At 46.1% G+C, this 14,993-nt stretch overlaps 1 protein-coding gene across 2 annotated transcripts in view; it reads right to left on the bottom strand.

Moving 5' to 3' along the window:
• DMRT1 (doublesex and mab-3 related transcription factor 1) overlaps positions 1-14,343 on the bottom strand; it is a 59,102-nt gene extending 44,759 nt beyond the window's left edge. The window contains exons 1-2 of one of the 2 annotated variants that reach the window (XM_081894601.1): positions 13,446-14,343; positions 9,983-10,175 (exon numbers count right to left, since the gene is read on the bottom strand). In XM_081894601.1, the coding sequence (XP_081750727.1) occupies positions 9,983-10,175; positions 13,446-13,766 (514 nt within the window). In that variant the 5' untranslated portion in view covers positions 13,767-14,343. Of the gene's footprint in view, positions 1-9,982; positions 10,176-13,222; positions 13,400-13,445 lie in introns of those variants that run through there. The other variant, XM_081894602.1, reaches the window with a different exon arrangement.
• Positions 14,344-14,993: the final 650 nt, after the last annotated feature.

The following is a 14,993-nucleotide window of genomic DNA, read 5'->3' on the forward strand; positions in this document are numbered from 1 at the left end:
AATATATTTTCCCTGCCAAGCTCAACTCAGGCTGGGCTGCGTCTTAACATTATCCACTCCAGACACGTCCCACGTTAAAAATCTGCAATTCTGCAAGCGCATGCAGAAGAAGATTTTCCTTGTTCAATCTTAGTAGCCTAATATGAATACATGAAGACATGGTGTTGCCGTAAGACAAAAATTCCATTAGTGGAGAAATAAAATAGAATCAATGTACACTATCCTGTAGGCAGCAAAGTAAGAGGTTGCTGGTTTTATATAGTGTCTTGGCTTATGGTATAAATGCATGGAATATATACCGGGATGCAGGTGGCGCTGGGGTCTAAACCACTGAGCCTCTTGGGCTTGCCGATCAGAAGCCCAGCGGTTTGAATCCCGCAACAGGGTGAGCTCCCAATGCTCGGACCCTGCTCCTGCCAACCTAGCAGTTTGAAAGCATCCCAGTGCAAGTACATAAATAGGTAACACAGTGGCGGGAAGGTAATCGGTGTTTCTGTGCTCTCGGGTTTCCATCACGATGTCCCGTTGTGACAGAAGTGGTTTAGTCCTGCTGGCCACATGACCCGGAAAGCTGTCTGTGGACAAATGCTGGCTCCCTTAGCCTGAAGCAGAGATGGGTGGCGTACCCCGTAGTCAAATTCGACTGGACTTAACCATCCAAGGGTCCTTTAAAGTAAAGGTACAGGGACCCCTGACCGTTAGGTCCAGTCACGGACGCCTCTGGGGTTGCAGCGCTCATCTCGCTTTACTGGCCAAGGGAACTGGCGTACAGATTCCGGGTCATGTGGCCAGCATGACTAAGCCGCTTCTGGCGAACTAGAGCAGCACACGGAAACGCCATTTACCTTCCCGCCAGAGTGGTACCCATTTATCTACTTGCACTTCATGCTTTCAAACTGATAGGTTGGCAGGAGCAGGGACTGAGCAACGGGAGCTCATCGCGGGGATTTGAACCGCCGACCTTCTGATTGGCAAGCCCTAGGCTCTGTGGTTTAACCCACAGCGCCACCCGCATCCCTCCAGGGATCCTTTACCTTTTCCTTATATGGAATAAAACGGCATGACACTCCTTCCTGGGCCAGGTCCCTATTTAAAAAGGCACTTTTGCACTTGCTAGTTCTTGCTCCATCATGGTTTCTTCTCTCCACGACCAACCTGGTCAGCATCCAACAAAGCAAAGCAACCAATGACAACTTCCTTTGAAACTCCAAAGAAAATATGTGATATTCAGGCCATAGCAGTGCTGTTTCTGTGACTATTATCAGGTACCCATGCAAGGCCTATTGGCAAGAGAGAAGAGAGCCGTCTGTGGGCGGACACTGGCTTTATCTAGAAAGACGTCAATGGCTTCAGCTCAAGTGTTTCTCAAGGTTTATCCCTTCTGCCGGGAACAACGCTCAGTTGTGTTTTAAATAGAGTGGAAAAACGAAGAGCCTTTCCCCCCCGCCCATCAGCGATAAGTTGGCACCTCCGCCGACTGCAGTCCCCGTCTCCAGGAATGAGCTGCTTCCCATTATATCATTGCTTCTACTAATTATATCAAGGTGTCAAGAGTTCTCCCATTAGGGATCGCCGTACAACGTTAATTACTGAGCAATTAGGCACTGCAGATTAGCACACACACACCCGGCACATCAGGGAATTTAAAAACAGTTTCCACATGGCTCTCGTAAGCCCAATAAAGTAAACCTGGTGTCATTGCTGCTATCTTGGGTTGATGGCAAGTGGGTAGTCCTGTCTGTATGTCAAACGTGGGCCACATGGGATGGGGAAGATTGGGCACACTGGACAGACCCAGTTCTCCCTAAATCTCCCCACAATGGTTCCAATGAAAATCTAGGGCTGGGGAAAAGAGGTATGCATGAAACCAGAAGGGTTTCCAAATCCAATATATGTCTGTATTATTGGCAGCTCTTCTGCTCTACCTGCCTGGGAAGACAGGGGAACTAATACCAGTGTACTGGAAGAAGCAAAGACCACCGGTGTTGAAGCAATGATTCTTCAACATCAACTTCGTTGGACTTGCCTGATTATCATCTTCCAACGCGACTCCTCTATTCCAAACTTAAAAATGGAAAGTGCAATGCTGGTGGTCAACAAAAGAGGTTTAAAGACACTCTCAAGGCAAATCTAAAAAAAATGTAGTAGAAACACTGACAACTGGGAAACACTGGCCTGTGAGTGCTCCAATTGGAGAACAGCCTTTACCAAAGGTGTCATGGGCTTTGAAAACACTCGAACTCAGGACGCAAGGGAGAAACGTGCTAAGAGGAAGTAATGCTTGGCAAATCCACACCGTGATCAACTCCCGCCTGGAAACCAATGTCCCCACTGTGGAAGGACATGTGGATCCAGAATTGGCCTCCAGAGTCACTTACGGACTCATTGTTAAAACCGTGTTTATGGAAGACAATCTTACTCGGCTACGAGTGATTGCCAAGGAAGAAGAAGAAGCCTGAAATAGGAAAGGGTACTTTTCAACCTAGTTCTGCCATTGCTGCAGTGATAGAAAATCCTTGATGTTTGGCCCATGCAATGCCAAAACTAAACGTTATGCCTAGTTCCGTCATCTGCCGGCAAGAAGTACCAGTGTGGCCTTCTCCTTTCTAGCCAGTTTCCCACTCAAAATCAAAACCTGTCCCAAAAGTAAAATATATGGGGACTAGCGTGTGTTACACAATGTGCTACATGGTGGGGAAGATAAATGATAGAGCCACACGTAAACTGAACCCTAAGGGTGTTGTTGTCATCTAATAGACTACGAGTGCAAGACCATCTGGATATTCTGGAAATGAAGATTTGTAGTTAAGGCAGCAGAAAAGCCTGGCAATAATGCCTCTTACAATCCCAAAGCAAAAAAAAAAAAACCTACAACAACCAAAAAACCTTCAGGGGGAGAAACAAAACCAGTGTGGTTACAATCAGAATGGAACAAATTTCATTAAGGGAATATCAAAGGCAATATTGAGAGGGGAGTATGAGCTGTTCAAGTATCTGCAAGCGAAGGCCTTGGAGAAAATACGACTAGGATAAAATCATTATAGCTCACACTAAAAATAAACTAAGGGAGGTGGCAACTGATAGGAACTCACAAGAGGCCACTTCATTAGCAGCAACATGATGAAAGAAGCCCAGGTGGTTTCTAAAAAGCAGAAAATGGCAAGGCAGGGAACATCCCGCTCAAAGCTGAAATAAAGCAGACGGGGGCAATTGGTGAGCTTTGCAGCTCAGAGCTGCTGATGAGAAAAAGTAAAAACGGATGCAAAGATACAGAAAACACAAATGAGAGACCCAAGTTACAAATGCAAAGACTTTGCATTTGGAAGTGACACTAAAAACAAGTTAGTTTAAAATGTGATCATCAATCAAACTTATGCTCTATCCTAGAAATAGATTTATCTCTCTATGCTTTCCCTTTGCTCAGAATTAATCACGACCAATTTAAAACAGAATCAGCTTTCTTCCTTTTTAGCAAAGCGTTCCCAGGTGATATGGGAGGGGTAGAAATAATAAATTATTATTATAAATTATTATTATATGGCCGATCCTGGCACTCTGAGAATGGTGCCAGTGAGTGAGGCAACATTCACTACTAATCAGCTCAATGTAATCAATTAAAAAATTCTCAGGCCCAATTAAAATATTGGGCACTATTAACGGCTACTAGCTCTTACTCCTCGTAGTTACCTCGTCTGTTCTACAAACAGTGTGTAGAGGGACGAAACTAAACTTTCCAGCAACTGGTGAAAAACCTTTTCTTTGTTCTTGTTGCCTTTTTCGCTTCTCTGGCATGCCTACTCAGAAGTGAGCCCCTCTATGTTCAATGGGAAGATGTGCACAGACTCCAGCCCAAAGAGGCGAAGTAAGAGATTGACTTTAGCTCTGCAAAGCACTCCAGGGCTTTCCATACTTGGGTCTCCAGCTGCTTCTGAACTACTCCCACCATCCCTAGCTAGCAGGACCAGTGGTCAGGGATTATGGGAACTGTAGTCCAAAAAAAAATAATTAGCTTGAGAACCAGCTTTGGAAAGCCCTGCACTTCCTTTTCACACACCCAAGTATTGCTGAAAAGGGATTGTGTTTGGACATTACAATCGCAAAAACCTCCAGCTAGCTTTGGCATTGTCAGTGGATGTGTGCGCATCATGCAATTACAGCGCGTCTTTCTCTTCAAGGAATCCGTAGAGATAGCACTCCCAGGACTCTTAACAAACCCTGTGTGGAGGAGGGAATGTGCTTCAGACATGTGGCATGTGCAAAGTGCCCCACAGCCCTAAGGTCATTCCAAGTCTTCCCCATTGCAAAATATTGCTTACAAATGCAGAACATTTGGAACAAATAGTATAAACGCCATCTCCAACTCCTTGAAAGATTCCATCAAGGGGTTCTCCGAAATTTTTTGCACATCGCTTGGGAAGACAGGCAAACTAATGTCAGTGTACTGAAAGAGGCAAAGATCACCAGTGTCGAAGCAATGATTCTTCAACATCAACTTCGTTGGACTGGTCGTATTGTGCGGATGTCTGATGATCATCTTCCAAAGCAACTACTCTATTCCAAACTTAAGAATGGAAAGTGTAATTCTAGTGGTCAACAAAAGAGGTTCAAAGACTGTCTCTAGACAAATCTTTTAAAATGTAGTATAAACACCAACAATTGGGAAACACTGGCCTGCAAGCGCTCCAGTTGGAGAACAGCCTTGACCAAAGTTGTCATGGGTTTTGAAGACACTCAAACTCAGGACGCAAGGGAGAAATGTGCTAAGAGGAAGACACACTTGGCAAATCCACACTGTGATCGACTCCCACCCGGAAACCAATGTCCCCACCGTGTGGTTCCAGAATTGGCCTCCACAGTCACTTACGGACCCATTGTTAAAACCATGTTTATGGAAGACAATCTCACTTGGATCACCAAAGAAGAACCATAAAGGATGCAACCACAGCATCTCTTACTGGTGGCCATCTAGCCTTGAGTATCTCCATCATCTTCATAGGCAGTCTGTTCCACTGGATGAACAGCTCATACCATTAAGTTGGTTCCCCACCCAATGTTTAGATGAAATTTGCTTCCCTGCTCATTCTTCCCCCTGCAGCAACGCATAACATGCCTGGTCCATCTTCTCTGACAACCCTTAATGTATATAAGTTTGCTATCCTCTACAACTTATCTTCTCCAGAGCAAGCACCCACAGCTCCTGCTTTTCTTCCAGACCCTCAGACAATCCATTCACCCTCATTCGGACACAGCCCAGTTTGGTCTATTGCACAGCAAAGTTGAATATGGCTAATCAGCTACCTTTGGCCGGGGTGGTAAGCAGAAATATATAACCTCTGCAAGTCTAAAGAGTTGGCTTCAGCACCACCCCAGGCAATTATCTTAAATCCCTCCAGCAATGATGCTTGAAGAACTTGCTTTCCCCCATGCAGGCCATTCAACTGCCTAATTGCATTTCTAGTTAGGAAAGGAAGTGTCTTTTAATTAAATTATTTTCCTTGTGCTTTTAGGGTTTTTTTTCAGTTTCAAGCCACTGCTCTTTGTTATTGCCTCAAACACTGTAAATAATCCCTCCCCTCCTCCCTATTATTACCTCTCAAATATTTATAGACTGGTTATATCAACCCGCAGTCTCTTTTTCTACAAGCCGTACATCATTTTTGTCACCCGTCTCTTGATCTGCTCAGATTTATCTATGCCCACCTTTCATAATAAGATATTCAAAAAAAAAACAGCAACTCAGGGCTGGATTCCAAAGTAGGATTTCAAGAAAACTGGAGAGAGACTGGGTGAGACTCTCTCTGTTTTTGTTATTTATTTTGTACAAACTGTACCCTGGACGAACTGTACGGTGGCTTTAAGGCTCAGGTCTAGCAGACTCCATTTGTTCTCCTTAGCCAGGAACTCTGGAATCGGTGTTTCCAAGGAGCTGATTAAAAGACCGAGGGATGGGACGACACGTACCACTTCCGAACATCCACAGAGGACCACATGTTCAGAGTCAATATGGCAAGAAAGAAAAGGGCTGAGAGACAAGTCTTCTCAATGACATCTTAATAATCACGTTAAAAGTCTGATTTTCAACCCACTAATTCCCCATGTGCATATCTGGGGCAAGGGATGAGAGTGGCGCTGTGGGTTAAACCACAGAGCCCAGGACTTGCCGATCAGAAGATCAGGGGTTCGAATCCCCGTGACGGGGCGAGCTCCCATTGCTCGGTCCCTGCTCCTGCCAACCTAGCAGTTCAAAAGCACGTCAAAGTGCAAGTAGATAAATGGGTACTGCTCCGGTGGGAAGGTAAACGGCGTTTCCGTGCGCTGCTCTGGTTCGCCAGAAGCGGCTTAGTCATGCTGGCCACATGGCCTGGAAGCTGTACGCCGGCTCCCTCGGCCAATAAAGCGAGATGAGCGCCACAACCCCAGAGTCGGCCGCGACTGGACCTAATGGTCAGGGGTCCCTTTACCTTATATCTGGGGCAACCAAGTTCCATGAGGCCTAGAACCACGTGCCCTTTAAATGCCCAATGTTAATATAGAACATGGTTGTTCCGGAAGTTGTCTGTGGCCATTGGAGCACCCACAGGGCTTGAGTGTGATTTTTACAAGGCCCAAGTTACCAGTGATGGGGAAGGAAGAATTCTCCACTGCTATATTTTCCTATGGAAAAGTCTTTGTTTCTAGAAATGTAAGATTATACAACTAATTGATAAAAATAGATCCAATTAATGAAATTATATATTCAAACAAATCAAAATAGCGTACTTGGAAATGAAGACTTGGGGTGTGTTTGAAAGTATAAACCTTTCACATGTGATTTATCAATTCTTTGTAGGCCACGAGAGAATCCAGAATTGGCCTCCACAGTCATTTACAGACTGTTAAAACCATGTTCATGGAAGACAATCTTACTCGGCTACGAGGGATCGCCAAAGAATTAGACCATTAATTCCCCGCCACACACACACCTCGTCTCCATCAAGTACAGTCATACCTCGGGTTACAAACGCTTTGGATTGCATGATTTTGGGTTGCGCACCGCGCTGAACCCCAAAGTAGTGGAACGGATTACTTCAGGGTTTTGGCACTTGCGCAGAAGTGCTAAATCGCGCTTTGTGCATGCACAGAAGTGCCAAATCGCAACCTGTGCGTGTGCAGACATGGCACTGCGGGTTGCGAACATGCTTCCCGCACAGATCACGTTCGCAACCTGAGTGTCCACTGTATCTCAGTTCAACTACTTTTGCTCTTTAAAAGGACCCACATGCTCACTTCTTCCAGGTGACAGATTAATGCCGCACGTCGAATATGACCCTCAGGTCCAGCAGACTATCCCAATGCAAAAATGCTTGGTTCAAATTTTCCTCTAGCATTAGCTAGGAAAGTGGGTTAGAGGCTTCCACGGGCATCCCATCCCCATCGTTCAACAAGGATATTAATCCATACCTGTTTAAACAGATTTACCCTGAATTCCTGCAAGTGGTGGCCCTTATTTTGGCGCTTGACCATCATAAACTGCCCACATGTTAAGGCTGCAATTCCAAGCACAATTGCTTGGGAGCAAGTTTCTGGAGAACAGGGATGCACAATTCCAGAGCGTTTCCCACCGACCTAAAGTTCAGGCCCTACTGCAGCTTTTTCCTATTCTTCCCCCCAACTCAGGCAAACTCCTTTTAAAATAACCATGACTACAATGAGGTATGTGCATGCTGGCAAGGCACCACGGCTTCCCGGCCTGCTTTTTTATTTTCCTGAAGAACTGCATGTCACCAGAGCCTAGAAAAATTGTCTCTGGCCTCTCAATGCGCTGTAATATTTCTGACCTGCCAATAAAATGGATACAGTAAGAAAAAGACTTTTTTCCCCGGTACCTTGTATGATTTGTGTGGCTCCTTCACATCCTATTCCTCTCCCTGTAAACTATGTTCGGTGTGATGAAGTTTGCAAGAAAAACTGCTAGACCTCAGGGCGGCAAGGAGGGGGGGGGGGCGCAGGGATCCCGACAAGGTGAAATTGAAGCCGCTGCTACTCTGGAAATGTCAGAAAGGAATTCTGACCCCCGTGGAAATCAACAGACCTACTGAGCAAGAATTGCGGGTGCTCATATTTGTTCGGCGGCAGTGAATAATTCGATGCCGACAGTCTCCTTCCCATCAAATCCCACAATATTCTCAGGCTGCCTAAAGCACCATAGCTGTCAACGTTTCCCTTTTTTTAAGGGAAATTCCCTTATTCCGAATAGGATTCCTCGCAAGAAAAGGGAAAAGTTGACAGCTATGCTACCGCATTTCTCCGGAAGCAAGGCTCCCTTGAACCCAGCGGAGCCCACCTCTGAGGAAAAATGCACATATTTGAGCTGCACACCTGTAAAAAGGCACCTGCCTGAAGCATAATGTGCAGCTGCCCCCCAATATCTGTGTAGCAACAGTAGAGAGCACGACACAGATCTTGCAGTCCCTGTAAGCCTCCTGAACCCTTTTTGACCAGATGGCACATTCCGCAATTTGGCAAACATCGCTGAGGGTTCCAGGCACAAAATGGCTGCCTGGGAACATGCCACAATACAACATGGACGGCACGGTGCAGCACAAAATCAAAGCGAGGAGTGCTGCCCCGTGTGTGTGTGTGTGTGTGTGTCCCACTTCATACTTGCTGTGGGAAATCAACTATGTCCTGCTGGTCCGGATGGTGGAGACCACACCGTATTTATCCCCTTCCCCAAAAACAACGTTGTTTCTGTCTAATAACAACCGGGAGCATTCTCCTGTGGGAGAAATATATGAGGTGTGCATGCCACACTCTCTCACAAACTGCACAAACACACTGCAGATGACTTCGTTTGGATACAGGATGCCGCGCATAAGCAGAGCATATGCTGCACATGAAGAAAGATCCCAGATCCCTGGCATCTCTTTAATAAATAGTCAGCTAGCAGGAAAAGATCTCTCTCTGTTGGGAATACGGAGAGCAGCTGCCGGCCAGAGTCTGTAATACCAGGGTAGATGCAGTGCCGGATTTATGTATAAGCTAAACAAGCTCTAGCTTAGGGCCCCACTCTCTTGGGGGCCCCAACAAATTTAAAGAGAAAAAAACCTGGATGTACATTTCCAAAATATAAGATAAAAAAACCAAATAAAATAAAACCTACATACAGCAACCATGTTTTGTGTTGTATAGGCTCCTGTGATATAAGTCATGGGTCCCGACTGCTTGCCTGCTCCCTCAAATATCACTGGATTGTCCTTTCTATATATATAGGGTGCCTACATTCTGCATGGACTGGTTGCACAGCAACATGTGCAAATGGCTTGAGATACCTCTTAAAGGTAAAGGTAAAGGACCCCTGACCGTTAGGTCCAATCGTGAACGACTCTGGGGTTGTGGCGCTCATCTCACTTTACTGGCTGAGGGAGCCGATGTTTGTTCGCAGTTTTTCCGGGTCATGTGGCCAGCATGACTAATCTGCTTCTGGCGAACCAGAGCAGCGCACAGAAACACCGTTTACCTTCCCGCTGGAGCCGTACCTTGGTCTTTGATGTGCTTTCGAACTGCTAGGTTGGCAGGAGCTGGGACCGAGCAACGGGAGCTCATCCCATCGAGGGGATTCGAACCGCCGACCTTCCAATCGGCAAGAGGCTCTGTGGTTTACACCACAGCGTCACCCGCATCCCTCAGATGCGATCCAGAAATTACCATATAGCATGTATTCATCACAAGAAACCGTGATGATTTGTTCTTGACAAAGGACAGATGGACATAGAAAGAGCCCCATCACCTTCAGGAGCTTAGGGCCTCCCTTGTCAAACCTTAATCCGGCCATGGGTAGATGGACAAATGATCTCACCTGGTGTGAGGCAGCACATGGTTATGCTCCTGAATGAAAAACTAAATGGATGAAAATGGCGATGGCTTCCTATTTGGCTTGGAAGAGCCTCTAAATACTGCCATCTTACGGGGTGAGGGCCGGGTCCTTTGGCATTGCGATTACCTGTGGACGAGGTTGGCACCGCGGAAGCTGACGTGGTGGGCAGTGGTGGGCTGGCACTCTCCAACAAGAGGCAGGAAGGGCCCCCGCTGGCGTTGCTCTCTTTCTTCACGTACATTTCCGTGGCGCTGGGCAATGGGATGGGGTGGCTGATGCCCAGCTCCTCTTCCTGAGCTTGCTGCCTTCGCAGGGCAACCTGAGAAAGAGATGTGGGAATGTTCAGGGATGCAGGAGATGATATACTGTTTGATAATAACCTTTCCAACTTGTGTTAACAAGTTCACAATTTAGCAGAGTAACATTCCCCTTTTAAAACTTGCAGCGGATGCGTTTGCTCAGGCTCGCTAAAGCCTCTATAATAACTGTTCTGGTATTTTCCCCTTATTCCCTCATAAAAGATAAGACACGATACAGTCTTCTATGAAAGTATAAAAAGAGTTTACTCACATTCTGTTCACAATCGGATCCCAGAAGGCAGACTTAGCTTAGAAAAGTAACATACACCTGGAAACTATCTCAGAAGGAGACAGACCTTTTGTCCTCTCTTACCAAGAGAGCATCTTTGGCTAAGCAGATGTTGCTTCTTCGATGCATGTAGTCAAAAAGAGAGAGATGGCTGCCCTGCCCTGTGCTTTTGTCGTTACCTGCACAGGTGAGGCCACACCCACCTCTAGTCACATGCAGAGGAAGTCTGTCCCAGCCAAGAAGGAAACAGGAAGTTTACCTGCTGGCTGGACAAACATTCCTCCCCATGTGTAAACATGTTCACTCTAGGAATGTTGTACTTGGCTGCTCTTGTGTTTCACATCCCACAAGAAAAGGGGCAAAATGGTGTTTCCTCTCCAGATTGAAAGAACGATGACGGCAGCAACTTTGATGGGAAATGCCAAGAGCAAAACCAGAACGGCATTTTAAACAGTTTGCATGCACCAGCACAAAAGGAGGCTGGGGGAAGGGCGGCAACACACACAAATACACCTTTCCTCATTTATGATATTTGTCTGCATGCATGCAGAAAGTTGCATGCAAAACTGGAAGTTCACATAGGGAAATTAAAAAAAATAATAATGTTTTTGTATACGTTGGAAGCTGCTCAGAGGGGCTGGGGCAATCCAGTCAGACGAGCAGGGTGCAAATAAAATCACCATCATCAGGACTCAGGACTCCTAACCAAAGGCAACAAGGAAAAGATTTCCTTTGCTTCAGTGAATTCTGGATTGCACCTAGAATTATGGCAAATTCAGGCCCGGGTGTGTGGAGAGAATCAAATTCACTCCAATAAAAGGTGGAAACTACTACTGAAATCCAGAGTTCTCCGATTCTGCTCGGATATCTGCGTAGTTCCTCTAGAAGAAAAGGAACAGCTGCAGAAAAAAAATAACAGTAGAGGTTTCTTGAATAAAGGACCTAATCCAGTGGGGGGCTTGCTTTAGGACTGAGGTTAACAAGTTATATTACTAATTAACGTGATTTGATTATTTTTAATCTCTCTCAAGATTGTTTTAAATATAATTTTTTGTTGTTTTTCTCTTTGTAAACTGATTTGAGGTTTTTTTGCTATGTGTGTTTTACAATCAAGCAGTGTTTCCTCTGGAATGCTTGAAAGAAATGGCATGGGTGATTTTGGAGCAGAGCAGAATTAAATGTTGGGAAGAGTGTCTTTTTGAAAGGAAGAATACGTAAGGAAATATGGGACAGTCTCTGTTTTTCTCCTTAACAAGTGAGCAAAGAGAAATCACAGTAATATAATCCATACTAAGGTCCTAGCACAAGCCAGCTTAGAAATAAAGTATAGGCGAATGTATTATTACCGAAAAAGATGGCTATTCCTACATCTCTATTCTGAGATCTGGTTTAATATTGTGTGTGTGTGTGTATGTATAATCACTGGTATTTTTTAAATGTATTAAGAACTATTAAGAGAGAGATGATGCCTATTATTTAGGTTAATGGGAAACCCACAGAAATTCAAATATCTTAGTTTAACTGCGATTTGAATGTCGGCTACTTGTTATCTAAGGACTGGTGGCTGAAACTTTCAAAACGCTCTTAAACTGGGAACTTTGAAAACATTTGTAGCAGATCTTTTCCAACCGATTTTGCATCAGGTCTAGTTATTACATAGCATTTTAAATGGAGGGAGAACAGCTTTATAATGGGAAGAGAAAGAACAAGTCAACAATGTATTGATTTGAGTGGTATTTACACACCAATTTGCAACTCAACACCTTGGGTTGTTTTCCCTTTTTTTGTGCTTTTCATTCCTGAAGTATTCTAAATGAGTTAATGGCACAAGGCCAGAGAAAAAAAATTGAAATATTTTTGCTCATATATAACCATTAAAGCCAACCTACTTGCAAGAATCCCAAATCCTAAAATGTCTGCTGAATAAAAACAGCGCTTGAAATTGAGAGTTTTTGTTTCTTTCAATTGTCTTCATCATGGAAGTTGAAGTTTCCCCTCGACTCTCAGCGCATTCCTACATGTGCCTACTTAGAATCAAGTCCCACGGGCTTCAGTGGAAGCTTCTCCCAGGTAAATGGATATAGAATTGCGGGACATGAACTACCATTTGCACAACAGAACACTTTTAACATCTTCTATGTGCACTTTTTAGTGTAGCCATATACCTTTCTAGAACGCAAATGACAAATCTTCCCAAAATCCAATGTGATTTTTAAGTTTAGAGATTTCCCTTAACAACATTCAACCCTTTCCCCTCTATTTTTACATCACATACACAAATTCTAATATATATTTTTTCATCAGTAGATATAGCAAAATAAGATGGAGCCGTTATTCATAAGTTCTTCATGGATAACCGTCTACAAAATATAAGCTCAAAATCCTGATATGCAAGGGCGGGGAAGAAAGACTCAGAGACGACAGAGAGAAATCGCATGATGGATATTATTTTAACTAACAAATAAGCAAACTCCATTTGTTGTTTTAACAACTGTAACATAATTTTTTCTTTTAATATAACGGGATGTGATGCATTTTCAGATATTATCAAGGTAGCTTCAAATCTGGCAATGAACGGTGGGCTTTTTAGCACCATCTTACTCAGAAGTAAGCTTGGCTGTGTTCAGTATGGCTTACTCCCAGGAAAACCAGCATACCATTGCAGCCTTTCCATTAGATGATCTGTCACTGGATCCTTAATTTTAGAAATCATGACGCACACACCCTAAAGTGTCTGAACAATCCAGGAAAAAAGTATTTGGAGTTGCAAATCCGTACCAGGGAGAAAGGCCCAGTGCTATCCGTGGGCCTTACTCCTGAGAAGGAGGAGCAGGGATGGACCCGAGTCTTTCTAAATGCAAAGCTGGCTCGCCCGCTCACTTCCCTGGGACTCCACCTGCCGCATTGCAAGCCAGAGCTGCGCGCAAACGGCCCGGGCATCCTTATGGGGCGGGAAGGGGGTCTCCCCGCATCTCGTCCCCCCCGGGAGGTTTCTGCTCACCTGGGCGGCCATCACCCGCTGCCTCTCGGCGATCAGGCTGCACTTCTTGCACTGACAGTCTCTCCACATGCAGAAGCGCTTGTGCCCTTTCAGGGGCGAGGAGTAGCCGTGGTTCCTGCACCGCGCGCACTTGGGCAGCCGGGGGGACTTCTTCCCCGACGGGGCGGCCGCGCCAGCCGGACTCTGAGCCGGACCCCCGGCATTGCCAGTGGTCCCTGCGGCCGCCAGGCCAGAGGATTTCCCGAAGGTGCCCACCTTACCCCCCTGGCCGGCATGCTCCGACTGGGCCGACGGCTTGTTGAAGGAGGACTCGTTTGGCATTTCTTCTGTGGGGACGACTGATTTGACCGTGTGGGGTTCAATTGCTCCTGTTTTTCTGCAGCGGGGATTATGTCTCAAGGACCAGTTAATCTGTGTGCCCAGTTTTAAACAGAGGCGTCGAGGCCCTCGAGGCGCCCCTGGTGCCCAGCGGCTGCTCTGGTGCGCGCAACCTTCCTTGCAGAGCCGAGCGCAGCAGCTTTGCGCAAGGAGCAGGAGTTTCGCCAAGGACGCCCGTTGCAAGGAGGGAAGCGGGCACCCGACGGCGCCAGCTCCGCCCCCCACCTGCTCCCGGGGCTGCCCTGTGCAAGGCCCAGCCCGCGCCTCCCTGCAAGGGCACAGGGGGCTTCCTCGGCAGGCGCCAGTACTCCTGCCAGAGGGTCAGAGTGCACGCGCTCGGCCATGGGCAGATCGGGACTCTAGCATGGGAGGGTAGGGGGCTTTCGACCTTTTAGCATCCCACGCCTGCAAAATTTGCAAGGGGGGTGGGGGGCAACAACAGCTTCCCGTTGCTTCCAGGAGCGTGCACTTATACTCCGAGGGAGCTGCGCGTGCAGGATTGCAGCTGGTGCGTGCAAGGCTCCTGTGCACACTTCTGGTGCACCGCCTGAACCCTTTGCACTTTGCTGCAAAAGCAAGCAGGCGCCTCTGCTCTTTTGCTGCAAAACCCTTAGCAGCATGCAAGCTCAGTCTAGTGGAAGGAAGAGCATTGCATTGCTACTTTTTCTACTGGGGTGGAGACTCATTTTGCGCCCCTTAAACCCCCTTAATTTTGCAGGCAGCAACCGGTATATTAATTGCACGTCTGTTATATATTTATTCCCAGGGAAATTCCAGAGCCCAGTTTAGCCACTTTACACATGCTTATCTGTAACTTAAAGGAAACATGTCTTTTCAACCACAGGAGGCTGCAGTGTGGCGCGAGGGTGGCCGGATCGGGACCTCACCACGCCCGCTTTTCCAGAACCGAATTCCCCGCTCCGCACCCGGGAAGGAATGGTGGATGAAAACGTTTTCTATGCTACGTTTCCCTTTGCTTGAGGTGATAACAGTAAAACAGATTGGAAAGTGGTTTAATAGTTTTATTTAACGGCTTAAATGGCACTGTGCAACCATGGCTTGATCTAAAGATCATTCCCTTCCAAACTATGATGACAATCATTTGAAGGAGGTTTTTCCAAGAGAGAAATTTTAATCCAGGGGTGATGCACTGGTGGGCCTCCAGTTGTT

This window comes from Podarcis melisellensis (genome assembly GCF_964234715.1).
Source record: "Podarcis melisellensis genome assembly, chromosome: 17".
Lineage (NCBI taxonomy): Eukaryota > Metazoa > Chordata > Lepidosauria > Squamata > Lacertidae > Podarcis > Podarcis melisellensis.